The sequence below is a fragment of the Taeniopygia guttata genome, chromosome 20 (genome assembly GCF_048771995.1).
Source record: "Taeniopygia guttata chromosome 20, bTaeGut7.mat, whole genome shotgun sequence".
Classification (NCBI taxonomy): Eukaryota; Metazoa; Chordata; class Aves; order Passeriformes; family Estrildidae; genus Taeniopygia; species Taeniopygia guttata.
Window position 1 is genome coordinate 14,242,363 of NC_133045.1, and position 14,843 is coordinate 14,257,205.

General features: G+C 43.5%; 1 protein-coding gene across 3 annotated transcripts in view; it reads left to right on the forward strand.

Moving 5' to 3' along the window:
• ATP9A (ATPase phospholipid transporting 9A (putative)) overlaps positions 1-14,843 on the forward strand; it is a 50,214-nt gene that overhangs the window by 10,363 nt on the left and 25,008 nt on the right. For 2 of the 3 annotated variants that reach the window (XR_012051504.1, XM_072916904.1), the window contains exons 5-14: positions 3,580-3,638; positions 4,501-4,552; positions 5,535-5,629; positions 5,925-6,005; positions 6,192-6,267; positions 8,259-8,335; positions 8,936-9,096; positions 9,772-9,914; positions 10,599-10,711; positions 12,614-12,823. Coding sequence is in view for 1 of the 3 variants with exons in the window: in XM_072916904.1 (XP_072773005.1) it covers positions 3,580-3,638; positions 4,501-4,552; positions 5,535-5,629; positions 5,925-6,005; positions 6,192-6,267; positions 8,259-8,335; positions 8,936-9,096; positions 9,772-9,914; positions 10,599-10,711; positions 12,614-12,823 (1,067 nt within the window). In the remaining 2 variants the exon portion in view is untranslated. Of the gene's footprint in view, positions 1-3,579; positions 3,639-4,500; positions 4,553-5,534; positions 5,630-5,924; positions 6,006-6,191; positions 6,268-8,258; positions 8,336-8,935; positions 9,097-9,771; positions 9,915-10,598; positions 10,712-12,610; positions 12,824-14,843 lie in introns of all 3 variants that reach the window. The other variant, XR_012051503.1, reaches the window with a different exon arrangement.

Below are 14,843 nucleotides of genomic sequence, written 5' to 3' on the forward strand. Positions count from 1 at the left end.
CCTTTGTACAGTCAGAGGAAGGAGCTGAGTTTCCAAGGGAGAGTGTCACCAGCTCAGAGGCAGAGGCAGCAAATACCAAAATAAATTTGGAACAGCTGATCTGAACAATTAATTTTCAGTGTAGCTGACAGTAGGACTTGGGCTATTTGCAGGCTGTTTCTTTTTTGGCTGCTGTTGACCAGCACAGGTCATGCTGCAGGGGTTTGGCAGAGCCCTGTGCTGAGGCCTGATGACAAAAACCTCCACCCTAAACCTTTTTTATGTTCTAAAATGATGAAACCAGCAGACTTCTGGAAAGCTTTTTTTTCCCTTTCTTTTTTTTTTTTTTTTTTTTTTTTTTTTAGTGGAAAGCTGTGCATTGAAAGAAGAGATGTTTGGATTGTTATAAAAAATAATCAAATTTCAATCCCCTATTCATAAGCCACAAGCCTCCCTGTGTTCAGGGGTCTGTGTTCTGATCTGCTTGATGGAAAGCTCGGACTGTGCTTGCAAATTCCTGGCTTGTTTTTCTTCTCCTGCAGCCCCCCTCCCTGGGTAACACTGCATAATAGAGAGAAACTCCTCAGAGAAGTGGGAAGGGACCTCCTACTGAGGGGTGCTACTTAAGATACAGATCACTGGCATTTACCAGCCATAAAAAAACCAATATTTTCCCAAACTCTGCGAGTCCTGCTCCACTGTAGCATAAGGCTACAAAAGCCAAAAGTTTGGTGCAGCACATCCAACAAACCCGCCCCCACCTTCTTTTTTATTTTTTTGGTTTAGTAAATCTGTGGCCTCATCTTTAATTCCAAATAAGTGTTTGGATCTGTACTTCAGTGCAGCTTTTCAGATCTATTGTGAAATTTTGACCTAAGTGCTCACAGGTCAAAAAAGGGAATATTTTTTGGCTAATATATTTTTTACTTGAAATGATCTGCTTTCTGGTACATCCATCATGCTGCAAATTTGGTGATAATTTCAATAACCATAGCTTAAATTGGAGCAAACTGTTTGCATTTGATTATGTTTACTTCCTTGTCTTTAGAAAAGATAAATCAGGATACAGCAGAGAATGAAACAAGTACCAGACAAATTTTAACAATAGATTTTTTTGAATGAGAGATCAAGACTAGTTCCTTTTAAAAAGTGATCAACACCAACTTCTATTCTGATTAACTTACGGAAGTACAAACTGAAAGTGATATAAATGCTGGATAAACCTGTGTGTATTTAGAGGAAGCATTTCTAGTTGCACTTAGAAAAACAGGAGTTTATGATTACAAAAATACTTAAATAGCAGAGCAATTCTGGGAAATGGAACAGTTGTTCTTATTAGCTGGTTTTAAACATGCACGAGAAAACATCTGATGTTTAGGTGGCAGTTTCCCCACAGAAAGAAAAGGGAATTACAGAATTCCCAAGATCAAAATAAAACTAATTCAAGCAAGTTGCTTTATGGGAGTCCTGAGTCAAAGGAAACATCTGGTCCTGGGCCTTCTTAGCAGGACGTGTGGTGCACACTGCAGAGATGTCACCCACGGGGCCAGGGAGGCTGCAAAAGCAGAATTAGCTACCCAAAAGGGCATCTCATTTATCCAGGAGTTATAAAAACGTGTGCTGCTTGGAAAGGTCCCCTCTTTGTTTTAGCCTCCAACAGCTGAGCTTGGGAGGCTCAGTGAACAAGACAAATCTGCTCCAGCTGCTTTGGGTTTTCTCAAATTGGAAAAATTTTAAAGCAGATGATACTGTTTTCAGCATAATGATCCCAAAAGCCTTTTATGTGCGTAATGATAGGAAATCATCACGTTGCAGCCTTGTCCAGGCATTAATTTTTCTTTTGCAGAATGATTTTTAACCTCATTAAGGAAAACCTTACAAAATAAGTTTTCCCGAAGCCTGCAGGTAGCTCTGCTCCTACTGACAGACACCAGATAAATCCTCCTGGTCTCGGAGAGAATACAGAAAATACAGTTAAACAAATCCACACTTTTTTGCACTTGGGGCCGGCAGTGGCTGTGCCTGTGTGGGGGGAGCACTCAGGGTTTTCCCCCGCCTCCCTTTGCACAGGAGAATATTCAAAAGCACTTTTTGTTGCTTTGTGAATAACCGTATTAAAAGGAGAGGAAGAGATGTTATCTGTCAGACCCTTTTAGTGTCATAGTACCTAACTTTGTATAGCCCATACAGAGGACTGCCAGGGATGCTTTTTTTGATCCTCTTGGAGTGCAGCTTTTCTTTTCAAGCCCCAGCGTAATGGACTCTTAATCCCCAGTTTGCTTCCTGCCCCGGCAGAGATGTCTTTAGCCCAGCATTCGTTTTGTTTACCTTTTTTTTTTTTTTTTTAACCAAAAAAAAACCTCACAAGGCAAACTGCAGAATCCACGAAAGACCTATGAGATATTTGTGAAATGGGCCATGACTGCTTATAATTTGTAGGAATAATTACAGCATGCAAGGAAGTCTGCATTTATTAGCAGCAGTGATGAAGCATGTTGTTAGGCACACAGTGTGTCACCAAAGCAGCAGGCTGCCCCCAGCCCAGAATGGCTTTCATTGTTAATTTGGAGCAGAAACACTGAAGCATATCCTGAGAAGGATGCTAATGAAGGGACTGCCAGTAGTAAAATCCCAGTGACCTTTGTGCTTTGTGCTAATTTCTATTCCCCCTCCCTTCCCCCTCTGCTTTCCCCCTGAGCTGCTATCTGGCCAGTTAGCCCGTGAATTTTGAGGTACAGTAAGAGTGTTGTCCGTGCCAGGGTGAGCTCCACGTGCCTCCCCCACTTCCACTCAAATCACAGCAGATTAAAGAGGCTTTTGTTGAAATATAACAGACACGTGGAGGCAGGGTTCAAATTAACTGATTATAAATCACTGGTTAGTCTGAGGAGCCAAATCTAGAGCTGGCTAATGATTTGAAATTACTGGCCAATTGTTAAATTAATCCCCTGTTTTAAAGCAACTGGGAAATGTTTGACAGCTGCACAGGAATAAATATTTACACCGTTTTTGGAGGACCTGTTCTCTGCTTGATTGGCCAGTCCTGCAAGAGGCACAGGAGAGGTGGCAGAGCTGAGCCAGATCCTGGAGCTGCAGCAGGGCAGGAAATGAGGCTGGACTTGGGATGGACCCGTTGTATTCCAGCTTCCAGGCCTTGGCTTGAGAGTCCAGCCTTGCCTTTTCAGGCACCTGAGGAGAAGGAGCTGGATTTGATGGTTCCCTGCTGTAGCTTTCTGTTCTTGCTCTGGCATCTGCCCAATGCTGAAAGTGGTTTTGGATCCATGAGTTAAGCAGGACAAAAAGGAGTTTAAGGAGTTGTTTTCAGAGTTGTGACTGAGGAGTGGCTGGGGCTTTCTGCAGCCAGGGCCGATGTCTGGAGCTGTTGTATGAGGGGCTTTCAGCCCTTTTTGGGGGACCCACCCCTTAGTGGGGATAATGGGCTCAGGATTCTTTTCAGGGCAGCATTGCCCACCGCCTGTGGTGGAAACATTTCCCATTTTTGCCCCCACAGTGCAGGGGAAGGAAGGGAGGGGAGGAGCAGCACACAGCACCCCAAGCCCTGTCCTTCTCTGCTCTAACACCAGCACCTCTCCTTTGCAGGGACTGTCAAGGTGAAGAGCTCTAACATCCAAGTGGGTGACCTCATCATTGTGGAAAAGGTTTGCCTTTATATTCATCTTTCTGTGTAAAGCTTTCTTTTCTTTTTTTTTTTTTTTTTAAGACCATGGAAAATGAGATCTTTTGAATTCCTACTTACTTTATAATAGGCTTAGAATAGCAGGTGTCAAACACAAGTTTAAATATTTAATCCCTTTACAGGGTTCTCCCACCTCACCAATAACATCAGATATCTTTACAAATGAGGCATGCACCTATAACCTCATTTTTTACATATGCTAGAGCAAGATAAAGAGCTTCCCTATCCATCCTCTGTGTGTTGGACACAGCTTAAATACCTGGAACAAATGCAGCACCCAGGTGTTTCTTTGGGTATTGGCATTGCAGTTTTGGGAGACCCAGTGATCCGTTTGTAGGTACTGGTATATACAGGTATATTTCCCCCTTTCTACAACTTCTGATGTGTTTTTTTTTTTTAATCCACTTATTTTATGTTTTTCCCACCCACTCTCTGCATGCAGCTGTGACCTCTAAAATCATTAGTATGAAAACACTCGGTGCAAAATGAGAAACTTGGTAGCTGCAGATTCCAGATACAACCTTTCTGCTAGCATGGGACTCCTTGAAAGGAAACCAGCACTAGTTTAAGATTCCTTCATCCTTCTAGAATTACTCTGCAGCCCTTTTGTAAACCTAACCCTTGGGTCTGGTCAGTGGGAGCTGGCACCAGTTATTATCCTGCGCTAGGAATTCTGCAGGGAAGCGAGTTCAGGATTCAAAGCAGAGCGAGTCCCAGGCTCCAGGCTGACAAAGGAATCCTCTCTGTGCCTCTCTGCTCTGGGCAGGGCGCTGCACACGCGTGCAGGGCTGCCTGCACAATAATGGCCTTTCTTCTCCTCCCAGAACCAGAGGGTCCCTGCTGACATGATCTTCCTGAGGACGTCAGAGAAGAATGGTAAACATCTGGAACCAATTGTCAAAATAGCCATTAACCTTTCACTGGTTGTTTGGAGAAAATTATCTTTGGGAAATGTGAAAGAAATAGATAATAGTAAAATTTTAGAGAGAGGGGGAACTCAAGAGGTTTTATGGACCACCACTTCTCAGGATGTTATACTCTACTTTTGTTTGCTAATGAAAGAATGTAGGGGTTGAGTCCGGGGTAAATGAATCTGGTTGCATTTTAGATATATTTACTTGCAGTTCAGGCTTGTTCTGTTACGTGTGGGATAAGGAAATGTTCGATCAGAAGGGTTAGAAAACAGATTAATGGGAACATTTCAAGTGTCTTAAAAAAGTATAGCACACAGAATTCTGGCCTAGTAGAGGGAAGGAATGGGGTGCAGGAATGTTATCGTTCATTATGAACAAATGTAAATCAGACCCTGTTTCCAGAGAAAGTGTCAGTGTTCAGGAACACACAGAATCACGGGATATGATTCCATGTAGGTGTTTTTATTGAGAGCTCTGGGAATTGGGGTACAGACCCAAATCTGACTCCAACACGGCTTTCAAGCTGAACATATTTTATAGTCTATCGTTATATAACTTACATATTCATTATTAAATGTATATTATTCTATTGTATACATCAACATGAGTTTCTCTTGATCTTTCTTAGGCCCCTGACCACAGTTTCTCATGATTATTCTTATGATTAAACAGTAATTATATTTAATGATTAAACAATTATCACATCTAACAATTACATCATTTATCACGTACTAGCTACACAGGTGCAGTTCTAGCAAGGTACAAGGCCTACATGTACCTAGGGTATTTATTTTCCAGGGCATACTAAGCTTAATTTTCCTTTTAACCCTAAATCCCCATGATTTAAAAACCCTTTTACTATCAAAAGAAGGCAGTGAATGCGCTGGGGGGAAGCATGCCCTGGGTTAGCTGTGGAAGGCTCCCTGACTGTGTTCCCTCCCCAGGCTCCTGCTTCCTGCGCACGGACCAGCTGGATGGAGAGACGGACTGGAAGCTGCGCCTGCCCGTCAGCTGCACCCAGCGCCTGCCCACGGCCTCTGTGAGCACTGCCTGCCCCGAGAGCGGGGCTGGGGGGCTGGGGACAGGCGTTTCTTGCGAGCACGGGGCGCTGCAGGTTTGTTCCTGGGCACGGAGCAGTGCCAGGAGTCTCTGGTCACCCCTCAGTGCGCTGCTGCCCAGGGTGTTGTCTGGGGGACTCTGGGGCTGCAGCAGGTATCAAGAGGAGTCAGCTCTAAATCACGCCAAGTAACTCTCGGTGCAGCGTTCTGGGAAAACTCTGTACGTAGTTGGGCTGGGAGGAGCTGGTGGGACTGATGGATGTGTCTGTTGGACAGGACCTGCTGCAAATCCGCTCCTACGTCTACGCAGAGGAGCCCAACATTGACATACACAACTTCGTGGGGACCTTCACCAGGGTGAGTCTGCTGGCAGGGTCTGAAAGCAGCCAGAGAGTCACCAGGGTTTATGAACAATCTCCATCCTATCAGAAATCCTCTGCCAGCTCGCCCAGCATCCCTCCCCAAACACCTCTGTGGACTCGTCTCATCCTCTACTCTTTTCCATTACTGATGAGTTTATTTTTCTCTTTTTTCCCATTGTAGGAGGACAGTGACCCTCCAGTAAATGAAAGTTTAAGCATAGAAAACACCCTGTGGGCCAGCACAGTGATTGCATCAGGTAAGGTGGAGACCAATGTAAAATTGTTTTTAAGGGAATATGTTAACAATTTTTAAAGGTATTTCTGTGATGGAATAATAATTCTGTCAGTTGGAGAAATTAGCAGTTGGAATGAGGTTTCCCCCTTGTCCTGACACCTCTGGGGAGCTGAGCTGACATCTAATTGCCTCTTGGACATTCCTAGATGAGAAAGAAGTGGAGTGGCCTTTGGGGCCCTTCTTTAGCATCTAGGAGCAGAATAGCACTTAATTGCCCTGCACATTGACATCCTAATCTGTAACAGAAATGGTGTCAAATGGATGCTGGGAACAGAAGCTAAGATGAAAGATTTCCACGTAAGTGCTTCCACTGAGTTTGTCCTATATACTCTTAAAAAAGGAAAAAAAAATCAAGTCTTTGACAGATTTTGACTCATATATACGATAAAAGCCTTGTTCCTCTCCTGCCCAGTGTGTTTGCTGGGCAGTGGCTGGAGGAGAGTGGAATTCTGGAGTCCAGCTCTGGAATGAAACTTGTCAAATGGAGAGACTTGCCAGTGCATTTGCAAATATAATTTCAGAGGGTTTATGCAACTGAGTCTGTTTGAAATGGCCATAAACCGACTAGAAACACTCCTTTTTTACAGCTCCTCAAGCTTTTTCTAGTCCTGGCAGGTGCTTCCTCTCATTTTGACTGACTTATCAATTACAATACTGGATTTTGTTTCTCCTGTGGTAATAACAAATAGTATGTTGTAGGTTATTTCTGTTAGGAGAAAATGTGGATATTATTTTTCTTCTGCTGTGAGTGGAAGCTGTCTGGTTGTGGTGCCATCTCGCTGGGGCAGCCCCTGTAAGATGAAGCAGAGCAATGTGTCTTTCTCCATCTGCTGCAGGAGGGCTGGGTCTGACTCTGCCTGTTTGCAGTGGATTTGGAGTAGCTGTGCCATCTGCTGATCTGAATTGTGATGATCTTACCACCACCTGCCATCTGGCTCCGAGGATTTGTTGTTGGTTTTGGGGGTGTTTTTTTAAAGGAATGTTTCTCAGCCTATTTTTAGAAACCAGCTCTCTTGAATCAGCCTTATTTAAAAATAAGTCACCTGCAGCTTGTTAAAACTCCGATTATTAGTGAGAGCAGGGGAACAGTAGAGTATAAAGTATCAATGTATTGGCAGCAGTGTTTTTTTTAGAGTTGGTTTTCTCCATTTTTAGAGACTCCTGACACTGGGCAATAGCAGCTGTTAAACTGTTGATGGTAGACAGCTTTTTCTTCATGGCTCTTTGCAAAGTCTTTGAGAGAAAAACCATAGAAACCCTGTATTTTATGGTGCTAAACTGAAATATGTTTCTGCAAGAAGAAAATTGAGAACTTTGTTGCTTTCAGCTCTTTAGCAACTGTGGGACAGAGTGTTCAGATTCACTGATGGGCTCCCAGCAGCTCCATCTGTTCCAGGAAGGCAGGAGTTGGTATGATTCACTTTGTGATAGGAACAGTGTTTAGATAAACACTTAAAGGAAATTGTAGATTGTAAAATGAGGTAATTCTGTCTTTCAGCTCTGGAGTTCATTGGATTTTCTCTGATTGTTCCAGCCTTTACCAATAAATAACCCTAGCCCAGAGCTGGTTTAATTTGGACACACAGTGAAGTTCTGGTAGAAGGCAGCACCAAAGTGGGATTCTAAGTGGTGGGAGGAACTCCAAGAAATCCTCCATCCCTACCAGCTTTTATTTATAGTGTGGACAGAGAAGTGGATCAAAAGGGGGTCAAGGAAGGTAGAGCAGAGCTGCTGCTCTTCCCATGAGCTGCTGGAGTCTGGGATGCTGCATCCAGCCCAACCCTGAGACTGAATTACTGCCTGGGAGGATGTTTCCTGTTCCAGTCTGTGTTTTCGTAGGTGTTGTATTGCAGATATCAGCTTTTTGAATTTCTGGTTGCTTCTGAAATTAGCCTGCTGAAAATGCTCTCCACCTGAGAAGTATTTTGATGGAGAAAACCTTTGTGTGTGCAGGTACTGTGGTGGGAGTTGTCCTCTACACGGGCAGGGAGCTGCGCAGTGTGATGAATACTTCCAACCCCAGAAGTAAGGTATGGTAAAGAAACAGGTTTGTAATAAATAACAAGGGTCAGAAACAGATCATTTTTTTAAAAGAAGATCCTTCCAAATACTCTATGTACACACTACACGGAGAACCTCATAGGAATAATTAATATTTTCCAGCCTGTGATTTAAGATAGCTACCATAACAGAACCTATTTCTCCTGATTTTTTTCATCCTATTATACACATGTCCTGACACTCTTTTTAAGATTGTCAAAACCATTGTTGTACATGTTTCTAATGAGACAGTCCCTGTTAGAATAGAACAGCTACTTTTGCTGCATTCTTCCATTGAAGCACAGCTAAGCCACGGTGCAGGGACGTTCACTCAGCCTGCAGCTTTTGGCAGCCTGAGCCCTCTCACACCTTTGCATCCTCTGCTGAGCTTCTGAGGGATGGAAATCTCATTCAATAAGCTGGCAAGAGTATTGATTATAAATTTAAATACGTTTGTAGTGTTTTAAAAGAAGAGGAGCTGACTAGTGGGAATGGCTTTTTGAATGGAGTGGCAGCTCGCTTCCTTTTGAACATTGCACTGAGCTGACACCTTCATCTGTGTGCCTGAAATCTCTCTCCTGCTGTTCTAGATTGGCCTCTTTGATTTGGAGGTGAACTGTCTCACCAAGATCCTCTTTGGGGCTCTGGTGGTGGTGTCCCTGGTCATGGTGGCCCTTCAGCACTTTGCAGGCCGTTGGTACCTGCAGATCATCAGGTTCCTGCTGCTGTTCTCAAACATCATTCCCATCAGGTGAGGGGCCAGCTGGGAATGCTCCCCAGCACAGCACAGCCTGCTTGGGCACCTCAGCTCCTCCTGTTCCTCCTGTCACAGTGAGCAAGGCTAGGAGTGAAGTTACTGGTCAAACATAACAATTGCTTTGTTGTTTCTGCTGAATTTGTTCCATTTGTTAGCCCATTCACTGGCTCAGGCTGTGCATTAGGCATTTAAATTCCCTTCTCTCAGTGTAAGAGGTTACTGTGATAAGAACAGAGCAAAAAATGGAAATGGACGGTGTTTTATACAGAATGTAGGGGAATAGATGTAGAGGGCAATGAAACTTTGATATTAAATTGTACTGTATTAGTAAGTAGATTAGTAACTTACTTTGGGTTCAGGACTGGGATTCATTTCAGTTCCATTTTTAATCTACTCTCTGGTATCCATCACTGTCCTTACTCTATCCACCCTCCCCTCAAATCATATCTGCTCTTCTCATTCAATTTTGTCATCTGTCTTTGAATCACACTGTAATTACATTGGCCACCAGAGCTTTGAATAAACTTCTCCTGAAACTCTCCTTTGGCACCTCAGATTCACTGTGGAACTCGTTGTCCTTTCATTCACTGTGGCAGTTCACAAGGATTTTTTCCAAAGTTTACCTGGTGATAACTTTTTATTTTTCTTTTTCTCTTTCTTCCTGTGCAGTTTACGTGTGAATCTGGACATGGGGAAGATTGTGTACAGCTGGGTGATCCGCAGAGATTCCAAAATCCCTGGCACTGTGGTTCGGTCCAGCACCATCCCTGAGCAGCTGGGGAGGATTTCTTATTTGCTTACAGACAAAACAGGTATTGGTGCAGAAAATACAGCTTTGAGTCATGGCATGTTGTTTGGATTTTGTTATGTTTTTGGCCAGGAAAAGAGGATAATGTGAGATTTCTTTGGACCGGAAGAAATATGCATTTCCTGTCACTTTGATAATATGATTTAATCAGTTTTTGAAAAAAAAAATTCTGCTTCTTTTTGGTTCTGAATGTGCTGTAAGGTAGGACAGAAATATTATACTACTTGAAGGAATACTTAAAGCACGCCATTACAACAAAACCTGAGGGTAAAAATAAAAGTAAAATCAACTTTTTAGAGCTGGTTTTCAAAGCCAGGTTAAGATAACTTACATATATAGGCAGGAGCTGTCTGCTGCTGCCCTCACGCTTCTCAAGCTGAGCTTGACTGGAGGGCCTGAGCTGTAAGGAAAAGCTTGGTCTGACATAAAATCCTGGTCCCACTGAAGCAGCTTCCAATGTTTTTGGTTCCAGTGGGACCAGAACTGCAGCTCCTGCTGGCATTGACTGTGAGGTGAATCTCACTGCTGTTTATACACCCCCAGCTCTCAGGTCTGTGATTTTGGGATTTCTGCCAGCCTGGCTGTGCTGGGAGTGGCAGTGATGGTTCAGCTGCTGCCCACGGCTGTGTGCAGGACAGGAGCTGTGCTGGGCAGTGGGGTTGTTCCATCCACGGTGCTCTTTTCCCAGGGACTCTCACCCAGAACGAGATGGTTTTCAAGAGGCTCCACCTGGGAACGGTGGCATACGGCCTGGACTCCATGGACGAGGTGCAGAGCCACATTTTCAGCATTTACACACAGGTACAAACAGCTGTATTCCCTGGCTCCCTCGCCCCAGAATTCCACATCACTGGGCCAGCGCTGAACTCATGTGGTAGGGATCTGCTTGTGAAGCGTGAAGGTCTGTGGATGTTTAATTCATAATTAATATTGAGACTGCTCATTATGTTCTGTGGGTTGTTTCACATCACCTGCAAGTGTGTGTGCCTGTGTCCTGTTGCTGAGGTCTGAGTCTAAAATAACTTTCATTTATATATCCATCTATTTCTTTTCTTTCTCCTTCCTGGCATTTGGTTCTTCTCTTGCTGTTGAGACCCTTAAATGACAGAACCGTATTTAAAAATAAAAAACCAACAAAAAACCCCCAAATCACAAACCCCCAGACTTCAGCTTTATTTGCCTTCACTTTCTTTTCACTAGAGAAAACTTGACTACTGATGGATTATTTGCCAAAGTGTCCAATATTTGTCAGGAACATTTGGGTGACTGGCTAGTCCAGTGTGTGAGCAGTAACCAAGTGCACTTCAGCTGAAATGTTTTATACTGTTCTGTCTTCATACTGTTCTGTCTTTTTGCTGTTGGATTTTGGCAGCAGTGCTGATGAGCAGTGATGCTAAATTTGAAGATCTTATGGGACCTAATCACTAGTGTAGAAAATAACATGTGGAATTACCCTGGTAATGGATCTATGTCTCATAAAACTTCCATAATTACCAAGTAAGATTCCTTATAATGAGAAGCATTTGCTGGCAATGATTCATTTTGAACTGTAGATCTTATTCTTTGCTCTTATTTTTACCATGTTGTGGCCCTTTGACCTGGAAGTGAAACTTTTGTCCTCTTGACACTAAAGGTTAACAGAGCAGGAAACTGGATCACTGTGTGTCCCTTCTTCAGCTGGGATAATTTAGTAATTGTGCAATTATCTGAAGACTCCCATTCTGATACTATAAATAGTATTAAAAAATAAATGAATGTAATTAAGATTTTCTAGCTCCATACGAGTCATCTGTTTTGTGTTTTCACCAATTATATCCTCTTGCACATGAAACCGAAGCGATTCTGAATTTCCCAAAGCAGTGGTTTTTTAGGGAGTAAAAAAGAGGTTTCTCTGAGCCTTTTGAGGCTGGCGTGTCACCCTTTGGGTGGATTTGCAGCAAAGAGGCTTTTTCTTGGTGTACTGTCCCAAAACTTCAATCTTTTTGTAACCCAAGCGATTCTGAATTTCCCAAAGCAGTGGGTTTTTTATGGAGTAAAAAAGAAGTTTCTCTGAGTCTTTTGAGGCTGGCGTGTCACCCTTTGGGTGGATTTGCAGCAAAGAGGCATTTTTGGTGCACTGTCCCGAGCCGTGTTGGAGCGTTGCCAGGGCTGGGCTGGGCGAGGGTGTGGTTGTGCCTGGATTTTGGGGACACGGGGCTGTCTGTCTGTACAATCCCAGCTCAGAGGTTTGCCTGTCCCCTTGTCTGCGTTCTGGAACACACATCATCACAGGATATGATTATCTGCAGGTGCTTTTATTGAGAGCTCTGGGAATCAGGGCTACAGACCCAAATCTGACTCCAACATGGCTTTCAAGCTGAACATATTTTATATTCTATCGTTATATAGCTTACATATTCATTATTAAACTTATATTGTTCTATTGTATACATTGACATGAGTTTCTCGTGATCTTTCTTAGGCCCCTGACCACAGTTTCTCATGATTATTCTTATGATTAAACAGTAATTATATTTAATTACTAAACAATCATCACATCTAACAATTATATCATTTATCATGTACAGGTGCAGTTCTAGCAAGGTAAAAGGCCTACATGTACCTAGGGTATTTACTTTTCCAGGGCCTACGAAGCTGCTTTTTCCTTTTAACCCTAAATCCCCATGCTTTAAAAGCCCTTTTCCTGTCGCCCTGTCCCAGCAGGCGCAGGAGCCGCCGGCCGTGAAGGGGCTGTCCCTGGCCACCAAGGTGCGGCGCAGCATGAGCAGCCGCGTGCACGAGGCCGTCAAGGCCATCGCGCTGTGCCACAACGTCACGCCCGTCTACGAGTCCAACGGCGTCACCGACCAGGCCGAGGCCGAGCGCCACTACGAGGACTCCTGCAGGGTGTACCAGGCCTCCAGCCCCGACGAGGTCAGTCCAGGGGCTGTGTATAAATCGCCAGCGGGGCGGGGATTGCCGTGGAATGCATCTCGAGCTGGTCGGTTTTTAGTGGCACTCTCATTATGAACCCAGGGTCCTCATGAAACAGGGAAGCTGGACAGCACAGAACGCACTCGGAACCAATATGGTTAATGCTACGTTCTCAGTTTATTCGAGAGAATAAACCCATTATGAACCCAGGGTCCTTGTGAAACAGGGAAGCTGGACAGCACAGAACGCACTTGGAACCAATATGGTTAATGCTACGTTCTCAGTTTATTCGAGAGAAGATGGCAGTTTATACACACTTCTACATAGTTTACAGTTTACAACGGCAATCTAACATTGTTTGTCTTTGTCTTAAGGTGGTCAGGCTTTTCACACTGCAGCTCTACCCTAATTCACGCTCGGATAGCACATTACTTTGTAGTTACCTTAACATAATTTCTAACTGCCCCACAGCTAATTTCGTACTGTGTCAAAGGCTCCTAGGCACACCAAGGCCGCTTATCAGGGCCTGGTCTGAGGGGCAGCTCAATTCTCACTCCAGACATAAATCATGCCCTCTCTCTCTCAGAAATTCTGCAACATCATTACATGGTTATGGCAATGGGAAGATGCCAGCAGCTCACATCCCCGGCAGCAGACCCAGAACTTAATGTAACAACTTACTTTATAAGCTTTTTGACCAATTACACAAAACAAAAGCATATTGACAGTAGTTCTATCCAATCACTATAAATGCACGTACCTTTGGTTAAAACGATGCTTGCTTATTTCAAATACAATACTTGCTTGTAAACCTTAAGATACAATTAATTAAGCTTAGAACTTCCTAATATCTCACTAGATATACTTTTCTGCAACTTGGGCAGTTATTCTGTTATTATTTTCTTCTGTGCGTTAGCCCAAGGCTGCATTTCTGCTGTCCCCTGCGTGGCTGGGCTGCAGTGCAGTGCCTGCAGCACCTCCTCCCTGGCAGGGTGTGGGTGTCCTGTCCCACAGGGGGCTGGGGCAGGGTTGCTCTCCCTGAAAAGGCAGTGTGCAGAAAGCAACTGCCTGTGCACTGAAACCAGTTCTCAATGATTTCCAGATGGTCATTTTTGTCATCTGCATCTAAGTTTTTTTTTTTTTTTTTTTTCCCTCCTAAAGCATCTACAGGCTATTTTTGCACAGATTTCTGTTTATTTACATATATATTGAGGTATATAGTGAAGTCAGTATTTTTTCTTTTACTCTTTATACTGTTCTGTCCTTAAAATATTTACACAGCAATTTGTCTGAAATACCCGGGGGATATTGTTTATTTATTTTACTATAGCACGATAACTAATCCTTCCAAGATTATTGTTTAAATTCTTTTTTCCTTTCTTGTGATATCTTAAGTAGAGAATTACAGCAGGTTCAGAAATCAGATATGCTTTGCTGCACTGAGGAAATCTTGTCTGTAGGTCTTGGATATACAAATATTATTTAGCCATGCTCTGCATGTCATCCTAGATGGTACAAAATGCAGGAGCTACACAAGTGGAGCCCTTGAAAAGGGAGTAATGCTGTTAAATAACATTCCCTGTAGGGGAATGGCTTTGGACTCCTGTTAAAGCCAGCCTTTGAAATCCTATATCAATAAAATATTGCCATGGCAGGGAAGGTCAGTTTATGAAATGAGTACAAAAACTTGTATTCTCTTTACTTTAACAGCAAGGGTAATTTCTACCAGTTGGCATAGGATTCATTTCCTGTAACAGAAAGCAGGATTTCCTAAATTTGTTTCCTGTGCACGCTGCCATTTAGAAGTCTTGAAGTATCTTTATTCAGATATCAGTTACAGCCTTGGGGCTCTGCGAGCCAGTTGTCAGTTGTAGCCATACAGTAACTAAGAGGGGAAATGAAATAGATATAATCTGATCAGAGATAAGAGGCCTGGGATTCCTGGGCAAACAGTCTTTAACCCTGACAGGGCGGCAGCTGCCAGGACATGAAAGGGTGCGGGATCAATTGGTCTCTGCCT